This window comes from Macaca mulatta, chromosome 8 (assembly GCF_049350105.2).
Source record: "Macaca mulatta isolate MMU2019108-1 chromosome 8, T2T-MMU8v2.0, whole genome shotgun sequence".
Classification (NCBI taxonomy): domain Eukaryota; kingdom Metazoa; phylum Chordata; class Mammalia; order Primates; family Cercopithecidae; genus Macaca; species Macaca mulatta.
Window position 1 is genome coordinate 108,936,920 of NC_133413.1, and position 12,938 is coordinate 108,949,857.

General features: G+C 35.3%; 1 protein-coding gene across 5 annotated transcripts in view; it reads right to left on the bottom strand.

The window, feature by feature from the left end:
- Positions 1-12,938, bottom strand: part of STK3 (serine/threonine kinase 3) — a 330,283-nt gene that overhangs the window by 97,615 nt on the left and 219,730 nt on the right. For all 5 annotated transcript variants that reach the window (XM_077942604.1, NM_001260967.1, XM_077942603.1 and 2 more), the window contains 1 exon segment: positions 771-963. In XM_077942604.1, the coding sequence (XP_077798730.1) occupies positions 771-963 (193 nt within the window).

Here is a 12,938-nt window from a genome sequence, read left to right on the forward strand (position 1 = left end):
GACTAGGGTAGGACCAGGACAGGAAGAAAAAGGTCAGTTGGTGCTAAGAGAAAATTCGTTTTTGCCTATAATTGTGAAATCACAATGACCTACAATGTTAATTGCACTATCTTAAAAAACTATTTTTAAAAAAGAGAAGTGCTAGTCTGTGAAAGCATTCCTATTGTCATCACTCTGTAAGCAACAGAGGTCAGAGAGAATGTTTGATCATCCTTTTAGCCACTGCAGCACCCCCCCCCACTGTGCCTCACATATGGTAAGCAGCAGTAAATACTCATGGAACTGAATCTTCTGTATGAGCATCCCTGTCTCTTAATCCTTCTTTCTAGTGTTTATTTCCCACCTTATTTCTTCCCATAGCTTGCACTGCTCTGTCGTTGTGGTTTAACTGATAATTTGGACAACACAAAATGACAGTCTGTTGAATTTATTGGAAGATAATTTTAGGTTCACTTTTTTAATTGGAAAAGTAAATGTTAGGAACATTATCTTTTTCTCTCTAAAATACTTTGGCAAATTAAGCAGTGGGTTAGCAACCTTCAACAGAAAAAAGTTCCATATCTCTAAGTTGAAGATGTGTTGCTTTCTGCTATATTAAAATACAATTTTAAAAAGTTGACTTGTGCCATACTCTTTTTTACTGTTACGTAAATGTAAGAAACAAAATTTTCCACAATTGGCTATAAAAAGTAACACAGAACTAGCTTGGTTCCTATAAAAGTATCCTTTCAAATTAGAAAACAAATATTCAATGTAAAAAAGCCACATACTTTTCATAGTTCCATCTTCTTCTTCCTCATCCTCACTGTTTATCACCATGGTCCCCAAGTCGGATTCCAACATGGTGCTATTATGTTCAATCATGGTCTGGGCCCCTTCACTCATCGTGCTTGTGGCCCGCATGGTGCCCACACTCTCCACACTAGTCTTCACCATGGTGTGGGAATCCAGCTCATCTTCATCCTGCAAGCAAAACACTGCAATGAGGGAAGACTTTTCTGTGACAGCTGGATTTCTTAATTCTTAACAAGAGAATGAATATATTATAGTTTTAATGCTTATAAAAATACTATAAAAAAGTACTGATTTTAATATAGACATACATACAAATGTTATTTTAAGAGCAAAAATTATTCAAAATAACCTAAAGTTTTAGGTAATTAAAGATCAAGCAACAGAAATTGATGAAGCAGAAGGCTGCTAGTTGCTTTTAAAATAAGGATTAAGATAGGTGAACTATCAACAAATGCATAACAAAGAATATGGTGACGAAAACAACTAAATATATAAAAGAGAGCACCTTTAAGACAGAACACATTTACACTTTGTATTATAACGGGCATAATGATGTCTATAACCTTGTACAAGAGCCATTAGTTTTTTCTTTTAAATTATGGCAAAATATACATATACATATACATAAAATTCACCATTTTAACAATTTTTAAGTGTACAGTTCTATAGCACTAAGAATGTTCACAGTGTTGTGCAACCACCACCATTATACATTTACAGAACTCTTCATCCCCCCTTTCCCCAGTCCTGGCAACCTCTATTGTACCTACATGAGGTATCTAGAATAGGCAAATTCATGAGTACTACTATTCATACCATAGTACTAATTCATAATTACTATTGTACTCATGAATTTGCCTATTGTAGATACCTCACGTAAGTGGAATCATACAATATACTTCACTGAGCATAATGCATTCAAGATTCAGGCATATTGTGGTATGTTGTGTAATTTCATTCCTTTTTAAGGCTGAATGATACTCCACTGCATGAATACACCACATTTTGTTTCCCTATTTATCTGTTGATGGCCATGTGGATTGTTGACACCTTTGTCTACAATAGTGCTATTCACCTTTGTGAATAGTGCTAATGTGAACACTGACCTACAAGTATCTGTTTGAATCCCTACTTTCGGTTTGGTTGGGTATCTACCTAGAAGTACAATTGCTGGATCACATGGTAACTTCATATTTAATTTTTTGAGTGCCCAAACTGTTTTCCACAGTGGCTATACCATTTTACATTCCCACCAGCAATGCACAGGATTCCAACTTCTCTATGTCCTTGACAACACTTGTTATTTTCCATTTCTAAAAAGTAATAGCCATCCTAATGAACATGAAGTGTTATCACATTGTAGTTTGATTTGCATTTCCCTAATGACTACTGATGTTGAGCAATCTTTTCGCATGCTTATCAGCCATTTGTATATCTTCTTTGGAGAAATATCCATTTACCCATTTTAAAATGGGTTGTTTGGTTTTTCTGTTGTTATTACAAATTCTGGATATTAATTCCTTACCAGAGATATAATTTGCAAATATTTTCTCCCATTTTGTATGCTTTTTACTTCATTTATAGCATCTATTGATGTAAGTTTTTAGTTTTGATGAAGTCTGATTTATCAGTTTTTTTTCTTTTGTTGCCTATGCTTTTGTTGTCAAATCCCAGCTTTTGAATGTTTCACAGAAGAATTGAGTCAGTAATATAAGTACAAATTAAAAGTGCTATTTAGAACATTCACCAAAGATATACTGGAATAGGGTCATAAAAATAAACTAACAAATCCTGTCTGAAAGACCAACTGATAATCCCAGTGCTTTGGGAGGTCAGGGCAGAAGGCCAGGAGTTTGAGACCAGCCTAGGCAATACAGCAAGACCCTGTCTCCACAAAAAATTTAAAAATTAGCTGAACATGGTGGTGTGCCTGTAGTCCTAGCTACTTGATGGGCTGAGGCTGGAGGATTGCCTGAGCTCAAGAGTTTAAGGCTGCAGTAAGCGATGATGGCGCCACTGCCCTCCAGCCTGTGTGACAGAGCAAGACCCCATTTCAAAAAGAAAGAAAGGACCAAAGAATCGGCTATTTAGAAAAACTTGATTATGCACTGAAATTCATTTATATTTATTCCATTTTTAGTAGAAACATATAAGCAAAATCTAGTTCTGGCAGAGGTCAAAATGCAAATCTGAGAACATCAATGTTGAGTCTCAGCAATTTGGATTGTATAATATAACAATAGTTGGACACCTGTTTGATACCTTTCCTCTTCCTAAACCTACATGATAAGCTTGGGCATTATGTCTCAAAGTCGTTTGCACTTCTTTAATGATCCTTTCTCTTTTAGAAGACCTCTTCATTCTCAAGCCTTCAACCATCTAATAAGTCGAGGAGTCTCAAATCCTGTAATCTTCCTATGTCTTTACTTATTATTTAAATGCTTAATGATGTCTAAAATTTGACAGTCCCAAATCAGATATTATTTGTCTCTCCAGTCCCTCCTATCTGTCTCCACCCCCAACAACCACCACAAAGCATGGTAATCTTCACTTGCTACATAAAACTTCAATGTCGTCTTACATTTATTTTCTCTTTCATTCCCTATATATGTATCAGTCAACTAGTTCTTTAAAAAATTCTCTCTTAGCTCCATCTCTTCTTTTTCCATTCCCACTGCTACTGGGTATAATCCTCACTACCTCATAGGTGGTTTACTGCAGATAATGCTTCCTGACTGAGGACTCTCCCATCTAACTTTCTAGAGTCAGGCAGACATTGGTTCAAATCCTGGCTCAAATCAGTTATGAGGCATAGGATCCTTGTTCCCAAAGATTGATGATTAAATAAAAAGGTAAGCAAAATGCCTGCATGCTACCTGGAACAAGGTAGTTTCACACCTTTCTCAAAGTACATGGCATTATACTAACCTTTCTTGAATACTATTTCTATCATTCTACGGAAGAATCTACTATGGCTCCCAGTTCCTGCCTTCATTAAAGCTAAACATTTCTGCCTAGATTTCAGTGTCTTCTATGGCCCAATCCTATTTTCCCATTGTTCATATAACTTCCAATACAGGCAGGCTGGACTTTAACTGAATCTCTCTTTGCCATAACTCCATATGATGCTATGCTCATTAAAGACTTCCTTTGTGTACATGTCTTATTCTCTATCCAGAACGCCCTTCCCCTCTATCCATTTAACTAAATCCTACCTAGTTTCCGATCAAGTATCTACTACTTCCATGGCTAATTCAGTCTTTGTTAATTATTCTCTTTTCTAAACTTCCATAGAATTTGCAACCTGCATTATACACTTTTGTATTAAATTTATGATCTCATATTGCAAGCAATTGTTTTGCAAAATCTTTTATAAATGTAAGTACCCTATGGACAAGAATGTCTTTGAGTGCCTCTGAATCCACTAAAGTGCTTCATTTGGTATTCAAAACACGGTAAGGATTTGTGAAAGTTGTCAGAATCAAAATGAAGATATTCCTGTTTAAAACAACAAAAAAACAAACAAAAACCAACCCTGACAAATGGAGCAAGGGAAAGCCATAAAGAGATGGTCCTCATGCATAAATGCCTGATAGCAAAAGCTATCACAAAAGACTCCGCCAAAACCACCACTTTGCACAACGGCCATTGCAATCTTACATGAAAAACACTGCAAGGACATCTACCCAGCAACTGCCTATCCAACCACAGACTGGCACACAAGGATAAGGATTTCAAAACAATTAGGCAATTCTCCCCATTTTTCCTTTAAAAACCTTTGTCTTCCTTTACCCCCCAAATACGCACATCGTTTACTATAGCACCTATACTAGCACTGCAATGCCCTATTCTAAAATAAATGTTACTTTCTTTTAGAGAGTCCTTGTTATTTAGGTTGACACGTTCAATACATATTGACTTTTCCATGGAATTATAAAATCAGGGACCTTTACAGTTAGAGAGAAACTAATTCGAACCATCATTTTATATCTGAAAACACTGAGGTCCATAGAAAATAAGAGACTTCCCTAAGGTCACACACCTACTTAAAAGTAGATCTGGGACTAAGAAACAAGTTCTTTTATTTCTTAGCCCATTATTCTACTACATACATGTACCTGAATTATGTTTAAATTTTGATCTACTTGAATGCTTAAGTTTGATGTGCAAGCTTAGAATCTTAAAAGCTTATATCACCACCTTCTATTCCCAAAGAGTCCCATAAAATTATTCAGTACATTCTAGTCCAAGCCACCATCTTCTCCCACTTGGAGCATGAAAATAGCCTACTGACTGTTCTTATTGTTTCCATTTTTGCCCCTTTTAGTCTCACTCACATAGGCAGATTGAGCCCTCCAGAAGACAAATGACATCATGTTACTCTCCTGCTAACACTCTCCATTTGGCCTCCTATCACACTTAGAATAAGATCCAAAACCTTTATCATGTCCAAATGTGATCTGGCCTATCCCATCTAGTAATATCTGCCAATCCCATCTCCTATCACATTCCTTCTTGTTCACCAAGCTCTAACCAGGCTGACCTCCTTTGCTGTTTCTTGAGCATTCTAAGCATGTTCTTCCTTTTAAGTCTTTAAATTGGCTGATCTATCAGACTGGAATGCTCATCCATAAACCAGATTGATAATTTATTTAACTCAGGTCTCTATTTAGCTGTGACCTCCTTACTGAAGCTTTTTCTGACCACCAATCTAAACTAAAGCCTCCATCATTTTCCATTCTTCTGTATTCTTCATAGTCTATACCTGGCCTTCACGACCACTAGAATGTAAGTCTGGAGAAGGTAAGAGACTGTTTTAACTTCTGAATCCTCATTATTAAAACACCTAGCATACAGTAGGTACTTGATAAATATTTATTTAATGAATAAATCAATTTATATTTTCACTTATTAATCATCCAACAAGCATTTATTGTATATCAACTATAGACAAGACATTGGAGATACAAAGATGAATAAGATAGTTTCATTCCATTTCAGTTTTTAGGGAGTTTGTGATCTAGGGGAAATCTACTACCATGTGAACAATAAGTTACAGGACAATCTATTAAATGCTATAAGAAAAGTGTTGACAGTAAAATGGGAATACCAAGAGTAGAGCCTCTAACTCTGCCTTTAAAAAGTGAAGAAGGCCCCACAGAGGAGGCTGAACTTCAGTTAGCTCTTAAAAGATGAGTAGACTATATATTTAACACAGATAGATACATTTGGGTGGAGTGTTTTACAACTTTTTACATTAGAACTACACTCAGACACATTCCTTCTCAGCTCAGACACCCCAAGATTGAATTATGTGTCACACCTCTGTATTCCCATAGTACTCTGTGCTTATGCTGATTTTACAGTACTGTAATTGTCTTGTCTAAATCCCCCATTAGACTCTCAAATCTATAAGGGCAGTAACCAGATCTTGTTTACAGTTGTATTCCTGATGTCTGGTAAAAAGCATTGTTCTCATTATGTAATTTGTTGAATGAATGTTAAACCCCTCATTATGAGGTAATGCCAAAACACAGAACGAAGGACAATGTTATGAGGTTATAGTAACATAACGTTATTATTATAAAACGTAGAATGGCTATTGAAGATATTATACTTTGGAACAGGAAATAATGCTAATAACTAGAATTATTCAGTTGGTCATTCATTTAATAATGAAAAAATACTTATCATTGAGTTGGAAGCACTATGCTAAGGTCTTTTTAATTCTCTTTTGGCTGGGCATGGTGGCTCATGCCTTTAATCTTAACACTTTGGGAGGCCAAGGTGGGTGGATCACCTGATGTCAGGATTTCAAGACCAGCCTGGCCAACATAGTGAAACCCCATCTCTACTAAAAATACAAAAAATTAGCTGGGCATTGTGGCACGTGCCTGTAATCCCAGCTACTTGGGAGGCTGAGGCAGGAGAATCACTTGAACCCGGGAGGCGGTGGTTGCAGTGAACCAAGATCGTGCCATGGCACTCCAGCCTGGGAGACAGCGTGAGACTCCGTCTCAAAAGGAAAAAAAAAATTATCTTATTAACCCTGAGAGGTGCTATTATTCCTCTTAGGCAAAGGAACCTGAGGCTCAAATAGGTTTCATAATTTGTCCAAGGTCATACAACAAGTAAGTGGAGAAGCAAGAATTCTAGCAAGGTCTAATTCTAAAGCCTAAGACCTACCTTCTAATTATGTAAGGCTTTTAAACTATCTACAGCATTTCTCAAGCCCCATTTAACTTACACTACAGGTTTGCAAGAGCATGTTTCATTTTCCGAAGTAAAGAGATGAAGATGATTTTACATCAGTTCCTTTTTCAAATCTGCTGGTTGAATATCTTATTTTATCACAGTTGCAACCAGTTTATTCCCAAAACACTAAGTCTATTTTTACATGTGTGAGTCATTTGTCTCTTATCCTTGTGAGATTCAAAGCTGTGACCATTAAACTTAACAAGAAACATAACATCTGATTGGTATAAAATAGTCTTTAGCCTCCCTATATTCTACATTACAGTTGAATCTACAAAGGGACAATAAGGCCTGAACCTCTGGATTCACACAATTGGCTTAGATAAAATTGTAAAAACACTGAATTAAGTTTGGAAGGGATTGATCTTACTGCATATTATTTTTACTTACGTAGTCAATTTGCTAAAGAATGCTAATCTAATTTACAAATTGACAGTAAAAAATAGCAATAAAAACAGCATGAGCACTCAATTCACTAATGAGAGGGTGACACACAAATAGAAATTAATAAAGTACAGATGGAATAACTAGTTAAATGAAATTAGAAAACTCACTTATAATTTGGTGATGGTGTTGAAAACTCTTAAGCCACAGCTTTTACTTTTTAAAATTCTTAACTTATTCTTGATATGTTAGATTAGTATTATAATTTCATTTGATACTTTTTATATTTTTATAATGAAACATTTATGTTTTTTCAAAATTATATTTCACTTGCATATACTCTGTTATTCCTCACAAAAGAAAAGCAGAAGGAAAAACATGTTGATATTTTATAGAAAAAGGTCTGCAGAACAGATGCTTCCCTACTGTAGAAAGCAGCCAATTCCAGTAAGGAATACAACAGCATTTTCAATCAGTGGCCATCATGTGCCAGGAATGCAAAACAGAGTACTGATGATAATCCAGTTTATGAATCATAAAATCCACATGGAATACAAATATTTGAAAACATTATTAGGAAATCCTACTCCACTGCTAAGACAGGCTTATGCTAAAACAGTCTGAGAAATAATCAGAGATTTTGCATTATCTACTAGTAGATATGTGTAATAACTACTACCTTAAAGCATTTTCTAAATACTCAGTAACTGATTGAATTAAAGATAAAAAGTATTTGTCATTTGTGAGACTAATTTGTCATTAGTGTCCCAAAGACAAATACTTTAGAATATAAAATTGTTTCTATATTCTAAAAATGTTTAGAATATAAAAGTAGAATTTTTCTCAGTTAGGATACCTATTTAATGAGATAGCTAGACTACTCCTTAAACAGGTGTCCTAAAAGGAAAATATTCTAATTTTATTTTTCTTCTTAAAATGACATTAAACACTTCTTTATTGTACACGCAATCACGTAACAGTATAGTATCAGTATAAGAGCAGTGATCTTAATGACTTTCATTCAGTTGGACAATTCTAATGAATATGCATTCTGCTATAGCATGAAAAAAATATTCGTCAGGAAAAAAATGTGTAAAATATATACTTGAAACAATTATACAAAAAGTTGCATTATAGTAGTCTAAATATTTTTAAAACCTCTTAAAGGTGCTAATTAAACAGCCAACAATAAATGTAACAAACATACTACAAATACATAGCTGAGTTTTCAAGACAGTTAGGGCTCAAAACAGAACTATGGTAATAAGCCAAATCTAACTTGAGGGCTTCTTCAGAGGCATGCGATGACGGGGGTGGGGGATTATTGGTTAAATAAGGTTTCTATTTTAACAGATAAAGGGAAAAGGGAAGTCTTTGGTTTCTTTCCAAAGTAGAAATGAAACCTTCACTTAAAATTGGGAATTTTGAAAGACTACATCCTCAGGAAAAAGGTAGACAAGAAACAATTTACCCAGTGGCAAAGGAGATGACAAGTCTCACCTGAGCTAGGTAAGGCAGGGGACAGGGATTGGGAAAACTCCCTTTAGAATTTATAACTATGGTTTAGGCCTTCAATTTTACATCACTCACATGCTCTGGGGGAGCCTCATACTGAGAAGTTAACCAAATATAGCCCCAGTAAGGTAGCACCCGAGGTGCCTGATAGAAACAAATACAAATCCATGTTACAGGGATGCATACTGAACCCTCAACTCACATCGTTCTCAGAGATAAAATCTAGCCAAACATGAACTCACTATCCCAAAGATAAACACATGAGTAAACAAGTCACTGAGAATGGGTAGAAAGAACAAACAACAGAATTAAGATGCCCTTGTTCCTTGGAATTAATTTAGTCCCCTTAGAAAGCTGGATCTTGGTGTAAAATTAGGGAAGAATAGACAGTGGCATTCTAAACTGCAAAAAAAATCGAACACAAAAGTAGAAATATTCCAGCTAGAATGGAAAGCAATGAGTAAGTTTGACTGAATTAGGGGATGTCCTACAGCTTATGGATGCTTTGAACACTGGAAGCCCAGCATAAGTTGCTTGGCAAAGGAGTGATAGGAACCATGGGAACTAAAAGATGATTTGGAGAAGGAAAGACCGGAGAAAGACTAGAATCAGAAAGTTATTACTAGAATCCAGATTTGAGGATAATTAATTAGAGCCTGTACTAAAAAGAGTCATATAGTAAAAAATGACAAGTTGAATCTGAAAGAAATCGCTAAAGAGTAATTAACATTTTCTAGAAAGTTTCTAGGCAGTCAAATATAATGGATCAACAGTAACTCCAATATTCAGAACCTAAAGAGATCAAACTGAATCTAAAGAGAAAGTTGAGAGATTTTAATTTGAATAAAATAGATAACGCCAGTTATTTGTAATCAAAAAGTGACTTACTATACTTTGTCACTTGACCACATGATCAAGGAAATGAAATCTATTATTCATTTTCCCATCAAGTAAGAAATCAATAAGGCATGTCCAATGGAACTGCAAGAAGATGAGCACAAAACTGGGGAAACTAGGGTAAGAATCTTTCACTTCTTTCCCCATGCATAACTGAATTCGGGGGCTGTTGACTACTTGATGCTAACATGTTAACCTAGGTTGGTAAATAGATTTTAATCAGCGAGTTAGAAAAGGCAAAAATCAAAGGGTACTATTGTACATTTGCTTGTATGTCTTGAATCACGTAAGATGCCCACTAAACTAAAAACACTTTCCTATACAAGGTGAAACTACTGATGTGACCCAAAAGAGCATTACCTTTAAATTGTACTTCCAACTCTGGTAAAGGATAGCAGTTACCCCATTGTCCTTGTTATCAATACACAAAGGTTGTATCTGTTTATTGTTTCTGTGTTCCAAGTGAAATTGCCCACGGTAGGTCAACTGGTAACTCTGATCCAATTGAGCTAAAAATTACCGAGAAAACATCAAAAATAATCTCTTTCAAATAGCTGCCCTTAAGTGCCACTTCAATGTCTGACAGGCTGAAAAAAGTAACAAATTGGTATTCACCCATTAAAAACTAAGATTTACAGTATCTGAAAATCTGTAAAAAGAATTAATTGTCTTCTCATTGCTGTAAGTAGGTGGTCTTTCTCTTTCACTACAAAATCAGCTTAATAGCTTATACAGCTGCTGTCTTTGACATACCTGTCTTTAGCAAACAGTAACTTCAGGGATCCTAACTTTTTGCACGTTCACAGGCAGGTTTTAAAGTTACATCAAAGCCTTCAGGATCTCCAAACGTCATAAAAGACTTATTCATCAGTATAACAAGGCTAAATGGTGAAAAGGCATATGGGCAGGACTTCAGAGGCTCCATGATGCAAGACTGTACAAGTTTTTGGCATTATAGGAGAAGTTTCCAAACAAAAGATTACCTTACATCTCCTGTGCACAACACTAATATACAATAGAGTGAATTAAAAGTAAAAGCAACCTTAACTGTGACATTTCTTTTTTCTTTCACAGCCAAAACATGTCAAAGGATTGACAAAATATAAAGAAACGTATAAAATCAAATATTTTAAAATAAAAATAACACCTTTAAAAACTGTTGTGTTCTTACAAGCAGTTTATAAAACATCCACAAGAGGGAACCAAAGACAAAAGACTAAAATTCCACTATTTGGAGATTTACACAAATAGGTTTATAAAATAGGTTATTACATTTACTAACATATCATCAATATCTTTCAGAAATAGGCTAATGGTTCCTTGATAAATTTTTAAAAAGTGATATATTTAAAAATACTATAACCACTGTCATGTTGATACCTTTATATAAGCAATGTTTATGTTCCTCAAGGACAACAAATATCTTTCACATTCAGTCATCTCCACTTGCATATAATAGCAGGAACTCAATGAACAGGTGGTAATTCCACAAAATTGATAGAAGTATACAAAAGGAAATAATCAATAGTCACATTAATTTATCAAAACTTCATTCTAAATTGCTTTTATATGAAAAGATTTATGATTGTATATATCTTATGTTCCTAAAACAAATACAACTAAGGGCTAAAGGGTCTTTAAAAATACTTTTTTCTTTTCTTCATTCTTTCTTTCTCTCCTTCCTTTTCTCTTCCATTATGATAGTATTTTAAGAGTAAGCAGCCGGGCACGGTGGCTCACGCTTGTAATCCCAGCACTTTGGGAGGCCGAGGCAGGTGGATCACCTGAGGTCGGGAGTTCAAGACCAGCCTGACCAACATGGAGAAAACCCGTCTCTACTAAAAATACAAAATTAGCTGGGGTGGTGGCAAATGCCTGTAATCCCAGCTACTCGGGAGGCTGAGGCAGGAGAATCGCTTGAACCCGGGAGGCGGAGGTTGCGGTGAGCCGAGATTGCGCCATTGCACTCCAGCCTGGGCAAAAAGAGCGAAACTCTGTCTCAAAAAAAAAAAAGAGTAAGCAGAAATTTTGTTATAGTTCTTTTTGGTTTGTTGGTAGTAAACATAAATTTTAATACATAAATTGTATTTTTATTGTTTAAATGTTAACAACAGAAATATCACCTACATAAACTTAGATATAATTTTATAAAATAATTTTAGAAAATTAATTTCCAAAACATACAATTCAAAAGAAGACTACTTGAAACATGCTAAAGCAACAATATTGATTTTAAAATACAGTTTACATCATTGAACTTCCTGATAAAAATGAAAATTCTGAGGCAGAAAAATGTCAGGGCAACAAAAAACCACCTCCCCCACAACCCAATATTTTTCACACATTTGACTTAGGCATTGCTAAAGAAATACTTCATGTGCTACTATACACCTTATTAATTATTAAATGCAAATACATTCTGTGTTGATGATTTTGTGGCTGGCACTATCCTTAATGATGAGTAAAAGTCAGGCAGAACCTGTTTAAAACAGTTTTATACATGTGTTTCTTGATTTGATAAATATTTACCAATTAAATATTTATGTAATAAATGCTTTTTGTGTGCCAGGCAAGTGTGCTAAGGTATAATCTTTTCCTTGAGAAATGTACAGTTTAATGGGGAGTTAGAAAATAGACAACTACAGTGAGATAAATATTCTCAGAGCTAAACGCAGTATACCGTGGTGAACACAGAGGAGCACTTGCCTAACTGAAGCCTGGAGGAGCCAGCAATGGCTAGGATGTCAAGACAAACGCAGCAACCTACACTTTGCTTTAAATACTTTTTGAGCAATCCAATCTATGCTCATGGTTTAACTACCAACTTCAGAAAGTACTGATTTCCTAATTTGCCTGAGTTCTTTCTCCCTTGGCATTCAGACCTGCATATCCAACTGCCTGCTATACAAAATGACTTAAATGACCTATGGACACCTCAAATTAAGTAAGTGCTAAAGTGATCTCATCTTACACAGAAATACGCCTTGGAGAGAATACCGCTGGAGAATACTTCAGCCACAGTGTAAGAGGCACAGTGTAAGTGCAAAGTGAAAAAACAAAGGCTCTGACTATGCTATCAAGAAGTGTAGTTG